A 14,103-nucleotide genomic window follows, 5' to 3' on the forward strand; every position below is an offset into this window, starting at 1 on the left:
AACATAAACCCCAATAGAGTGAAATCAGAAAAAGCTGTGCATGGAGAGGAGGCATTTGAAAGGTAGCTGAAGGTGCAGGAAAAAAGGTCTTTTCATCTGCACAAACAAAACAACATAACAAAATATAAACATAATGTGACTAAATTTAAAGTGTCAAAATTGTCACAGGTGCTTCACTGTTGTGGAACTAAATTTGGGTACTGCTCAGGAGGTGACACTCAATACAAGTTTCCAGTACTTTCAGGGGTCATTGGCAGTGCTGTCAGTCATGACTGGTCTAGCAGATGTGTTGTAACCACAATTTTATCACTGTATGCAGCTAGAAAATAAAAAAGAACAGCAGTGAAAACTTGTTGGACACACCAGCATGCCTAGGCCCTCAGTTCCTAGACAGAGCTGGAGTCAGCAGTCAGAAACCAAAAGGTGGACCTCACACAGTGAGTGCACAACACTACAAAGTAGTTCAATGCTCTGGACACTATTTTGGGCCATTGACTGGCTTGTGTCCCAGCTGTGCCATGGTTTCCCCATCTGCAATAAATATCTTCACATGAGAAAATCAATAACATAAGTGTCACTTTTTCCATTGGTGTGTGTCCACAACTGCTTACTTTCTTTACTTTTACCATTTAAATGTTACAGTCTTTAAAATACAATGAATTTACATTCATATACAATTGGGGACACATCTAAATCAGAATACATTATTCAGAAAAGCACAAATAATGCACTAATAATAATAATAATGCAATAACACTGAAGAGTTTCAAAGCAAAACAGAATCTTTTTCTTCAGTGATTTTCCACTATCTCCCACTTAAAGGGATGGTAGTGGTGGGCTTCAGACAGTTTGACTATGTATTATTGCAATTACAACTGTCAGTGAATATTGAGTTGAAAAATAAAACAGCCCGATTTAACTTGACTTCTAGTGCTGCACCCACTATTTGTCTTCTATCTGAATACAGATACAGAAACTGATATTCTTGCTAGTCTAACAGATACAGTTAGAAGTAATGAATCATCTCTGTGCACCTCTAACACATATCCCACTTTTGCTTTTTTTTATGCTATATCTGCAACATCCTAACTTGTAAAATGCAGTGGAAACAAAATTAAGAACTGTGTACCAAAGACTTCAAAGTGCCTTCTGAACAATACATCTGCTCATTGGTTGGATTTCCATGTTTGCTGCCATCTTGTGGTGGGAATCTTTGCTGTGGTGCATGCTCTGTCTCCTTTCATACAGAGCTTAAAATGTTTTCAATAACACCCCATTCACACATAGCAAAAATTATTCTGTACATTAACACAATGAGTAAACAAAAATGCATTTGCCTTAATTTCAATGTGATGTGATGAGAAAAATATCAGGATACAAGGAAATTTGATGAGTATTTCTCACAAGTATCTGACATTTATATTTTTGGTCGGCCAAATAATATTGTAATGCATTGAGATTGTGATCTCAATATGCAAATTACATAGTCTGTCAACAAACAATGTATATCTCTGGCCAAGTGAAATGATGTGGAGCATAAAGCTGGAAATATACTTGCTTTTAACTACACGTTCACATCCCTACGCTTCATGGATGCCTTGTGTATCCTGCGTTCATTTGGAATGATGGTTGTGCACGTTCTCAGAAATTAATGCTACGCACACGGGAACGCAGACGCATGGTTAAACAGCAAGTATATCTCTGGCCTTATATGCAGGACTGCTACATGCCAGGCAAGGCCAAGGTCACATGACAGGAAGAGAGAGATGACGTCATTTGCAAGATTACTAACTTGTAATGTAAAGTTAGCCACCTGACTATCATCTTGCTTGTTGTAACAGTCTCCAGATGTGGTCTGGTGGTCTGTTTTGTTTGCACTCACACCCACATTAATGTGTTTTACCTGATCCAGATCAGAATACAGATTATATGTCACTACAGTGTCAAATGGGGTCACAATTACTATGGGGCCCAAGGGCAGTTGCTCAATTTCTAAACCAGTCTTCCTTGTCCTGATCTAATAGACTACTTTGATACTACTTCGATAATTTAAAACCTGTGACAGATAAAGTAATCATTGTAATACATCAGAAATATGTGTAGCACACAGAGAATACGTTCCTTATGCAAAGTACCACTTTATGAAAGAACATCCAGCTCAGAACACCTACTGTAAATGGCAAAAGGTGTCACAGATGTATGTATCAACATATGTGTGACTGATACTGTACTGATGAATTTATGATATTCATCAATTATGGTTTTAATTGTTTAAAATAAACTGGAATCGCTGTGTTTGCTGTTATGCTATATAGGGTGTTGATGAACTGAAAAGAAAATTATATGAAATTAGTGGGAGATGACCTGAAATCAAAAATGGGATACTGGTATGCAAAGGGGTCCATCTTGGCACCTCTTGGATTAAACAATGTACATAACTTTGAACTACACTGATTAAAATAATCTTACAAGGAACAGAGCCAATGGTTAACTTAATACTAACCCAACAGTAACTGACTGAATTTGCATTTGACATCAAAAACATTGGCATCAGCTTAATTTCCCTACTCTTCCTCACCAAATATGTATTTTAATAAATTTTAATTCCCAATACTCACATTATCAATTTTTAATACCGTTGTTACAAGAATGGAAATTTGTTTGCTATTGAATGTTAAAAACAAAGATCATGGAGGCTTCTGTATGTTTGAAACAAAATACTTGGATCATTTAACAGCATCTTCTGAAACCACCTTTCCAACAGTGAGTCAAAATTGGGTGGGACTGTGTGTGATGATTTTTGTAACTTTCTAGTTCAGACATTCCAACAATTATGGGCAATTTTACATAGTGATTTGCTATGTGTGAGAGGTACTGAAAGGTCACTTTAAGTGCTTCATTACCATCTGAATGTGTGTACAATAGTGTTGAGACTACATGACATGCAAAAGACACAGAGTTCCTGGACATAGATCAGGTCTGGTCAGAAGGAGGCTTGACAGCAGGCTTTTCAGCCAGCCTTTGAGTGTGGCCATTCAGGACAGATAGAAACACTTTTTCCATTAGCAGTGAGACAACATATACTAGACCTTATCTCCCCAATATGTGGAATGTCCTATGAAGACAACTATACCTCAAAACTAACCTTCAAAATTGTATATACCCACTTTATTCAGAAGGTATCATGATACATTTATTACATTACAACGATTGTGTCAAAGTATAACAGCAAAAACAAGTAAAAGAATATTGTGGATATAAAGTGTCTCTTTGTGGAACATCCAGTGCTAGAGCTGCAGACTGGTGAAACCAGGTTTCTGTGCCATCATTCACTGTCCAGCTCCTTGTGGTCTGAGGACGGACTATCTCTGGCTGGCAGGAGGTCGTAGTGAGAGGGGATATGACTGTTTTTTGGTAGGTCGTACGGATCTTGACCAAACTGTATGTGGACATTGCTGTCTCCACATGACTGGATGGTGCTTACTGTTGGCTCTGAAATTAAGAACAGGTGAGTTAGCAGTTGCAGAAACTAGAAAACATAAAACTGTTGTCTCAAAGGACAATCCGACAATTCAATCTCTGATCATCATGAAGTACGGAGATATTTATGCTGACTTAGTGCAATGACTCAGGGAGGGGGGAAGTAGAGAGAAACTACTACCCAAGCTCTGTCACAAGTGAACTGGGAAGATGTTGCTGTATTAATAGATTTTTGACCTCTTTGGGGCAGATGAACAAGCTTTACAGCTTTGACAGAACACTGACATATTATCACTTTCTAAATTATGTGGCAAATATGTCAGCAAATAGATGTCCATTCAGCAGACAGAGAAACATTAGCATTCATTTGAAGTCATGTTTTTGTCCACCAATCTCCTCTTTCCTTTTAGCCCTGTTTTGGTCTGCACCATCTCCTTGGAAAATATCCATTTCTTTAGCTAAACCACCATGTTCAGCAGGTAGTTGGTAACTGTTTTGCTGTTTGGTGCTGGGTAGGTAGTGTAAAGTGGATTTATCAGGGCTTTTTCACTGGAAAAGGTTGTTTCCCGTTGCTGGAAACCTGGTTGATGAGATCTGAATTTGCCAACCAGAAAATCATAATCATAATCAGCTACAAGAAGCTAAAACAGTGATGTACTGACCCAAACAATGCTGGGCAAAGTGGCTGCACCAAGCAGAGGAATAGAAGAATTTACACATTACTTGAAAACATTTTAGACTTGCTTGCTAAACAAAAGGATTCCATGTGTAAATAAAGGCTAAAACACACCACTGGCACAGCAGCGCAGCACATAAGAGACAAAGAGGAGCAGAAGTAGTTGAACTGCCATGCGAGCTGCAGGGGAGACAGGCTGCAAGCAGCTGCAGGCAGAGAGAGGAGTTGAAGCACAGGAGGAACAGTTGAAACTACAGTGAAAAGCAAGAAACAAACAAGTAAACTACTGTAGCTGAGCCAACATTGTATTGAAGCACTGAGCTGCTGTTTCATGAAGTCAACCGGTGTTTTTTTCAGGTGTGGCAACGCTAGGAATAGGACAGTGGTGTAAAGTCTGTGGGACTTCATGCCACACTGGTGGTCTGCTGGCAGCCTGCCCCACACCCCACACATAGAAAATAATGTGGGCAGCTGTTTTGATGTGCGGTGTCCACCAGCAGTGTATTTTAGCCTTTAGACAGCTCTGGAATTTAGATTTGTTTTGACAAGGTAGGTTTTTGCATGTTTTTACGTTTGCAACTAGCCTTTCCCCCAGCTTCCCATCTACGGTTTGTTTTGACATATTTAACTGCTCACAAAATGTAGGTGGCAATTAAACTAGCTCACTATTAATATTTTTCTTAATATTTCATTTTTTTATATAGGGCTGCATACTTCAAATATAATATTAATTCGTTAAACTGAAGCACTCACAATGACAAATAATAAATAGAAGCTTAAGCTCCTCACCAACTTCATAGACATTCCGGTTATTGGTCGGGCTGCTGTTGCTGATCTCAGCGTATGGTGAATCCCGCCTGGCCGGGGATTTCATTTCCACATAGCCACACTCTGTGTGTCTGGCTGTCAGCAGGGGAGGGTCCTTTATTGTGGCATACGGGTTTTCGGAACTGTTGACAGAACAGGAGCTGGCATGATAGAGTGTGCCCTTCACCAGATCTAGATAACAAGGAGAGAAGAGCCAGCATGTGGTTAACACCAGCATCAAACCAAGCAGATTAGCATTAATTGTATAATTCTAGAAGCTACCTCGTAAAGATTTCCCCATGTATCTCCGGTCAACTCCGTGAGCTCCTGGTATGAAGAAAAATTTCAATAAAGAATGCTGATGAATGGTGAAAGCAAGAAATTATGCAAGAGACTATGTTGGCAAGTATAGGCTGGATTTCTTTTTTAAAGAAAGTGTTCATATCACCACAAAAACTACTGGAATTACAAAAGAGCAAATGTCTCCCATCCACACCAATTACAATGCAAATACCAGCAAAGACAATAATCTTGTGCTGGATACAGCATTATCATTATCATTTTTTAGGCAAACAGTGGAGAGGAAATAATCCAATTCACTTCATGTGCTCATAGCAGTTGTTCTCCTGTAATAAGACATTTTCAGTTTGTGGAACTTACAGAGAACAATACAGTTGCATCTAAAATACTACCACACTGTAGATAATAATGAGAAATGAGAAATTCATGCTCAGACCAGGCAGAGCAGTTCATTGTGGCATGCTGATGCACGTTTTCCAGTTTAAGTTCTGTCTAAATCTGTTTGGTCAGACAACCAAACATTGACATTGACTTACCTTTTTGTTTTCAGTCATACAATGTTTCTCTATCATTTCTCTATCAAACATTATTTTTTATTAATCGAAATACTGATATCAATGAGCCTGAAAATAAAGACAGCCAAAGAACTGGGGTGATCCGGTGAAGAAAAGATATATGTGTGTCATCTGCATACATTAGTATGTAATATTATAATGACATTTTCTTTTCTTGCTCCCAGAGGAAGCACGCAAAAAAAGAAAAAAAATTCTTTTTGAGGAACACCATACTCAATATCATGTGTCTATGATACAAACCCCACATAATCTAAAAAGAAACCTTATTCCTTAAGTATGATCAAAACCAGTCAAACACTACACAGCAAGATATTTTTCAAAAATGCTATGATTAATTATGTCGAATGCAGTACCTGAATTATCAACAGTAATTCTCAAGTCATTTACAGTTGTAAATAGAGATTTTTCTGTGTTGCGGTCTGCCATATCACACATCCAAGCAGGTTCATCAGTTGTTAGTATGTGGGTTAGAGGTTCACTATCATTTAAAGCAAACAATAGAAAAAGATAGAAGTGATTTTGAAGAAAGACAGTTGATTATTGAGTCTCTTTGCTAGGTTGTCAAATACAGACACTGGCTGGGTGGCTTGGACAACATGGGAATGGGGCTCAACAAGTCCGTAAAAGGGTTATTGTAGGCAACTGCACTTGCTTGGGTTCTTGAAGACGTTCCATCCAAGAGGCTTCTTCATTTCTAACTGACTGCTGGTAGTGGTTGATCAGGAGCCTGGAGCTCAGGGCTTATGCCCTTTTCTTCTTCTTTTCAGAAGCGAGGCTGCAGGGCTGGCGTGCTAGCTAGGCTAAGGAGACAGCCACACAAACCACCGCTCCCCAGCCTTTTTCTCACGAACGCCAGATCCCTCACTAAGAAGATGGATGAACTGAGGCTACAGATTGCAACCAACAACATTGCGAAGGATAGTTGCATTCTGCTGATCACAGAGACCTGGCTTCATTCATCCATCCCAGATTCTGCTATCGAGCTAGCAGGCTACACAGCACAGCATCATGACAGGACATCGGACTCTGGTAAATTCACTGTGGTCATGATTACTGCTGCCTACACCCCACTGGATGCTCATGCTAACTTGGCTATCAGGCATTTACATGGTAGCATTAGCAATCAGCAGAGTACATATCCTGACGCTGTGCACATCATAGCAGGGGACTTTAATCATACGGATTTGAAGGCAGTGCTCTGCAAATTCCACCAGCATGGTAAGTGTGCTACGAGAGGAGCTAACACACTGGACAAGGTCTACTCTAACATCAAGCTGGGCTACAGGGCTAGACCACTTCCACACCTGGGCCAGTCTGACCACATGTCCCTGCTTTTAATTCCTTCATATGCTCCCCTAGGAAAACTGCAAAGACTGTCAAGGCTTGGCCAGATGGTGCCTCTCAGCAGCTGCAGGACTGCTTCGACAGGACCAACTTGTTTTTGAAAATCCAGACCTGGAAGTGTTCACGGACAGTGTTCTGTGTTACATTAAGAACTGCATAGACACTGTCACAGTGGACAAATGCATCCCGGTCTACCTCTGATGGCCAAGGCCCATGTGACCATCAGGGACAGTTAAAGGATAAAACCGTGCACACACTCACTTCTTTGTTCAGTACACGGTTAATATAATTTGCACTCAACCACACCCCAAACAATTCAGGTCCACACTACAGTTTATTTGATTTATAATTTCTTTATTTTCCTTTAGCTTTAAATGGAGTGCACACATTTTAATACTCTAAGGTTAAAATTAGTAATTATCTGCTATATTAATTATTTTTCTTTGTCTTCTTTTGAGTTACCATGCTGGTGGGGCAGTATCATTTTAGACAGGCAAAAAGTGTGGCCAAGGAATGGAAACTGCTAAATCCTGTGGCCAGCTCATCAGGCCATACCATCTCTAGCCATGTCAGAGGGGGATTTGGGTTTAGGTAGGTTTTCCTTTGTGTTAGTTTTAGTAGATATTCATTTTGTTTCCCCCTTTTGTGTTAGTTGGTTTGGCCATGCCAGTATATGTGTTCCCTCAGGTTTCATTTTGTTTGGTCAGTTTGTTCAGTTAACACCCTGCTTTGTTGCTGTTATTTTGAGTATACCGTAATTTCCGGACTATAAGCCGCGACTTTTGTCACACGCTGTCAACCCTGCGGCTTATGTAATGATGCGGCTAATTTATGCATTTTTTCCAGCGGCCGCCAGGGGCGCTCGAGCAGAAAAGGTAAGAGTGAGACAGGTGGAATATATGTGTCGAGGAAGACGCAAGTTTAATGTAACTTCGCTGTGCTACCGTGTTGCTGCTATGTTACTGCCGCGTCTCAGTGACTTTTACCGGTATGTTTTTTTAACCAGCCCTTTTAGTGCTGTGTTACTACCGTATTGCTGCTGTGTTACTGCCGCGTCACAGGCACTGTTTGGAAAGAAAAGCTAAGGTATATTATTAAAACTTTGAAAACTCTTTCTGTGTACCGTCTTTCTTTGTAAATATCTCATGTTTCAATGTGGGCACATGCGGCTTATAGACAGGTGCGGCTTATGTATGTACAAAATGGTTTTTCCTTTAAAAATGTACTGGATGAGGCTTATAATCAGGTGCGCTCTATAGTCCAGAAATTACGGTAGTTATATTTTATTGACATCTTTTATAGGCCTAGATATTGAGTTCCTGGTTTATATTGTTTTGCATTTTTTGGGTAAATAAAAACCCTATCTTTTTCAACAAACTCCTGTTCTCCTCATTGCCTCACTGCTTGGTCGCTGACACTACCCCAACCAGAAGCCCTGAATGACCTGGGAGGTCCAGCGGATGTTGAAGGAGAGGAACGCCGCCTTCAGGTCTGGCAATAGGGCTCTCTACAGCACGGCCCGAGTTAACCTGAAGAGAGGCATCAGAAAGGCCAAGTCAGACTACAGGAGGAGAATCGAGGACCACCTGAACGCCAACAGTGTGTGGCTGTTGCAGATTCAACTTATTAAAAAAAATTCGGAAGCGAGACTCTTGGTTCAAATCAGACGTCCTTTAGTGAATTAAAACAGAAGATATACTGTGTGCTACACGAGAGGCACAACAACAACAAACTGACGTCATCACATCGCATTCACCTTTTGCTCCTAGAGCATCCTGGGTATTGAAATCTGTTATATCTAAGTCTAAGTCAAATGAACTGGAATGTAGTTCCTTATTAAACTACATTTCACTGTTTTTATGAATATTAACATTCATTTATATTTTAACTTATTAATTCTTACAAATAATATGTTCCTTCAAAATAAATTCTCAATATCCTCCCCCCGATAAAATACAGTTTATCTAAATTTTCAAGGGATACAACAGCAGGATGGGTCTCCGCAGAACAGTCCCTGAACTTGTGTGAACTGCACATGACCTCACAAGGCAATCACGACCTGGAAACAGCTCCTCAATTCTTCCTAGCCTCCAGCTCTGCCTTGGTGTGTTATCCTCTCTGATGAGCGTAACATCCCCCACCTTCAGCAGAGAAGGCTGTGGGGTGTCACAGCGATGTGGTGACTTCAAATCCAGCAAATATTCTCTCCGCCATTGTTCCAGAAGTTGGTCATAAGTCCCTGTCTGTATCGCCACCTACATGTAATCTCCTCCTTGTTTGCTGTTGGATGGTTAATGTCAGCTGGAAATGGCTTAGGGGGTAGGGATGTCAGTCTCTGACCCACCAGGAAGTGAGCAGGTGTCAGTGGCTGTGGCTCATCCACATCATTGTGCACATAAGTGAGCGGCCTCAAGTTTATTATGGCCTCAGCTTCAGTTAGAATGGTGCACATTTTTTCAAAGTTGAGTTTAGCTCTGCCAAGCACGTTTCTGAGAATAGTTTTGACTGACCTTACAAGCCTTTCCCAGAATCCGCCCCACCAGGCTGCTTTTTCAGCGATGAACTGCCAGGTGATGCCAGAACTCCTGTAGCTGTGGGTCTTTGATGCTTTTCCAGAGCTCCTTCAAATCCTGATCAGCTTTCTTGAAGGTCTTGGCAGTATCTGAGTAGATCACCTTGCATAATCCTCTTCTTGAGATGAATCTTTTCAGGGCTAGCAGGAAATTCTCAGTGGACAGATCTGAGACCAGCTCTAAGTGCACTGCTCTGGTTACAGCACAAGTGAACAGTGCTATGTATGATTTTGTCATGGAGCTCTGTGTCTTCACATAGAGTGGCCCTGCAAAGCCCACACCTGTGATCTCAAATGGTGGTGACTGTCATCCTGTCCCTTGGCAGCGGAGCAGTAGTCTGTTGTCCCGCCCTTGCCTTGAATTTTTTATAAAGTACACATCTTGATACAACTCTCTTGACTACCTATTGTGCCCTCAAAATGCAATATTTCTCTCTAGTTTGCACTAAAGTGTCTTGTACACCTGCGTGCATTATCTTCTCATGTTGATACTGCACCAACATTCCTGTATATTTGTGGTCATTGGGCAGAATTCATGGGTGCTTTTCTCTGTAAGAAAGGTCAGAATGCTGGAGCCTTCTTCCCACACTGAGCAACTCAACTTCATCCACAAATGGTTTTAGCTCTCGCAGATCAATTTCAAAGCAATCAATTGAAATGTTGGATCTGAATCACCTTTACCCAATGTTTTCCTGCTTCATTCAGCTCTTCTGCTGTCAGTTCACCCTTTAATTTTATGCTTGAGCGGGTGTTGGTGATAAACCTCTTCACCCAGGCCATCACTCGGCGCACTGTTTTTAGTTTACTGTACTTCTCCAGACATAACACGGGTTTTAAGAATTCTGTGTCTTGATTAACAACCTGTACAGTAAACTGGTATTTTGATCTGAGTTCAGAGTTTGCCTCGTCTTCCTGAACATCATCCTGATTGCTTTCCGACTGATCAGGTGACATCAGAACACAAGGTCCATTCCACCACAATATGCTCTGCTTCAGCTCCTGCACTGTTAGACCTCTGGTGGGAAGGTCAGCTGGGTTCATTTTCCCTTTGCAGTGGGACCATGACTGTGGGTCAGTTAGGGACTGGATGTCTGTCACTCTGTTTGCTACAAACTGTTTCCACTTGTGAGCAGAACTGCAAATCCAGTGTAACACTATCATTGAGTCTGTCCATAGTCCGAGCTGTGTCTTGTCCAGTAGCAGTGCTTTCATGAGGGTGCTCCCCAGCCTGGCCGCTATTACAGCTCCTATCAGCTCCAGACATGGCAGTGTCATCCTTTTGAGTGGAGCCACTCTGGACTTGGATGCAACCAAGCTTATGGTCACTTCTCCATCCTTTGTTTCTCCCTGCAGATAAGCAACTGCACTGTAAGCCTTTTCACTTGAGTCACAGAATACTTGTAGTTTTAAATTATAGCCGTTCTGTTGCATGCGTGTTTTGTACCACCGTGGTATTGACAGCTGGTGCAGTTGAGGGAGCTCTGAACACCACTGTTGCCACTTTTTTGTCAGATCAGGTGACAATTCCTTGTCCCACCTGAGACCTCTCTCCTACATCTCCTGGAACAAGCACTTTATCCTGATGGTGAAGGGGATCAAGAATCCCAGAGGGTCAAAAATGCCAGCAGAAGACTACAGAACACTTCATTTTGTATTCTGTCTTTCTTTCAGAATATCAAGCAGCCCGCTGAGGTCGAACATAAAATCATCAGTGGCTGGTCTCCACACCAAGCCGAGAACCTTTAGCACTGACCCACATGTTTCTGGTTGTACAGTGCAATGCATCAAGCTTTCCTGCAAATTTTCTTTGAGATTGTGAGAGTTTGTCATCCATTTACATAACTCCATGCTGGCGGCACACATAATATTCTTGGCTGTAGTTGTCGCTGCATGGGCCTCTGTCACCTCTCTTGCACTTGAAATAAAGTCATCCACACAAAGGGAGGAGCTAATGGTTTCCACCACTTGTGGGTGTTCTAATTCATATTGTCTCAAATGCTTCCTTATGGTGGCTGCCAGTAGGAATGGGCTTGATGAAGCTCCAAACACCACTCTTGTCATTCTGAGTATGCGCAGCTTCTCATCCTTGTCCTCTGTGGGTGGGCCTGTGAACCACAGAAATCTTACAGCATCCCAGTCTCTCTGTGAGAGTGAGATCTGCAGAAATGCTTTCTTGATGTCTGCCATGTACGCAATTTCATGCAGTCTGAACTTGATCAAAACACTCAGATCTGGATTCCGGTTGGTAAGAGACAATCATTTAGTGAGGGACTTCCATCTTCATGGGATGAAGCATCAAACACAACCCGCAGTTTTGTTGTCACTTTGTCCCTCCCTCAGTACAGTGTGATGAGGTAAGTAATATGTCTCACTACTTGGTGGTGATGTATGCTCCCTTGGCACATCCTCAGCCATTCCTTGTTTTACGTAGTCCTCTACTACTTCATTGTATCTGCTGTAGAGCGTTCCTTAGTTTCCCTTTCAAACTCTCCAGCGTCCTTTTCACGATGCAGCAATTGTCTCGGAGTGGAGGATGGTTCTGTCACCATGGCAACTCCACTTGGTAATGTCCATCCTTTAAGATGGAGGTTTCCTCTGGGCCCATCCTCTGGGCTCTCAGATTTCTCACTTGTGATGCCCAGAGACTCAAGCTCCCAGAATGCATGCAGCTGTTTGTCAATCTGCACATCCTCGCTGAGCTGAATGTGCATACATGTTGTCTCTGTCATGCTGGACACTGTTACTGGGCCCTGTACTGCCCATCTGAAGGTGCTTTCTAGTGCCACCTGGCTCTCTGTTAGGGCCCTATCTTATGCCCGGCGCAAAGCCATTGCACTGCTAGCGCAAGTGATTTTGCTATCTTACGCCAGCGCAAGTGCCATTTTTGCCATGTGGGTAAGATAGCAAACGCGCTTGCGCTGAGTCTGTGCTGCTGTGGGCGGGAGGTCTAAGCATGAAGGCAAAACTAAGGCGTGGCCGGGTGCGTTTGCTATCTTGTGCTCAGCACATTGGAGTAAAATGCACTTGTGCCTTAGGGCCATGGCTTATGCTGATCAAAAGCACAAGTGGAATTAATGGATTTAATGTATTCAAGATGTGTCCAAATCCACCTTTGCCGTCTTGTGCCAGGGGCGGGAGTGATATTTTGCCCTGCCCCGCCCTTTGCGCAACAAGCGCAAAGTAGGATACACCTATCAGGTGTGCCCAAGTGCCCTCATTAATTCACAGGGGAGTTTAGGCCGAACATGCAATAAACCAATCAGAAAGTCAGCTCTCATCACTTTTTAAAAGGCAGGTGCCCAGCAGCGCAAGCGTGTCAATATGACGGCGGATTTGCCAGGAGGAAACAAAGAGAAAAGATTTTCAAATCAAGGAGACAGATCTCCTGGTTCGAGAAGAGAATGCACAAGAGCACGCAATATATGGAGACAGCAGGACGTCTCCAAAACAGCTTCACGCCGAAATAGTTTACTTTACAGTAACGCCTGCAAAAACCAATACAATAAATAAGAACTGTAAACGTCATGCAGATATGTAACTGGTTACGTTTTACACCGAAGCACTTTGAAATTGTGTTGTATTTTATCATTAATTATTAGCACCATCAGCATTATTAACTCTACTGGCTGAGGACCAGGGAGAGAGATGGTGCAGTACAGAGGGGAGGCGAACAGATCCAGTCCAGCCGCGAAGCTTCCCTGTTCCGCTGGCCCACCTGAGCCAGGTGGAGGAGCAGTTAAGCGGTGGTCTGTGCTCCTCCTTCTTCTCCTCTCCCACCTAATCCTCATCTCCTCCTCCCATCCTCGCTCCTCTGTCCCGCTGCGAAACAAGTTGCTCTGTTCTGAAGTTTGGAGTGTGCAAAATTACGCACAGATCTATCCAACCAGCTCTGACAGAAGAACACATAACTTTTTTCTCTCAAGTTGGGCTGGAGTCAGATTTATGTCCCTCTCAAAAAGAAAGATTCCTATTCTGTCAAACCGCTACTCAGATGTCTTGAAGACATAAAGGCCTGGATGGCTTTAAACTTTTTAAATTTTAATGAGAAAAAGACAGAGGTGATGGTTTTTGGTGGCACCACTGGGGCTCCCCCTGTAGATCTGGGTTCTGGGTTCTCTGGCCCAGTTCATTAAGCCAACTGTCACAAATCTTTGGGTTAAAGTAGATGCTGATCTAAAGCTCGACTGTCAGATCAGGTCGGTTGTTAAGTCAAGCTTTTTCCAATTGAGGCAACTTGCCAAAATTAAACCGATTCTTTCAAGACAGCACTTTGAAACAGTAATCCACGCCTTTGTGACCACTAGGCTGGATTACTGTAATGCACTTTATGTGGGGGTTAGTGGGTCCTC

General features: G+C 42.3%; 1 protein-coding gene across 1 annotated transcript in view; it reads right to left on the minus strand.

Annotated features, from left to right (window-relative positions):
• Positions 1–285: 285 nt before the first annotated feature.
• The window catches only part of megf10 (multiple EGF-like-domains 10), a 162,029-nt gene continuing 148,211 nt past the window's right edge, over positions 286–14,103 (minus strand). The window contains exons 23-25 of the mRNA XM_084746363.1: positions 5,246–5,290; positions 4,946–5,155; positions 286–3,492 (exon numbers count right to left, since the gene is read on the minus strand). Coding sequence (XP_084602489.1) covers positions 3,326–3,492; positions 4,946–5,155; positions 5,246–5,290 — 422 coding nt within the window. The 3' untranslated portion in view covers positions 286–3,325. The remainder of the gene's footprint in view (positions 3,493–4,945; positions 5,156–5,245; positions 5,291–14,103) is intronic.

The sequence above is a fragment of the Lutjanus erythropterus genome, chromosome 20, assembly GCF_056507025.1.
Source record: "Lutjanus erythropterus isolate fLutEry1 chromosome 20, fLutEry1.hap2, whole genome shotgun sequence".
NCBI classification, from domain to species: Eukaryota; Metazoa; Chordata; class Actinopteri; order Lutjaniformes; family Lutjanidae; genus Lutjanus; species Lutjanus erythropterus.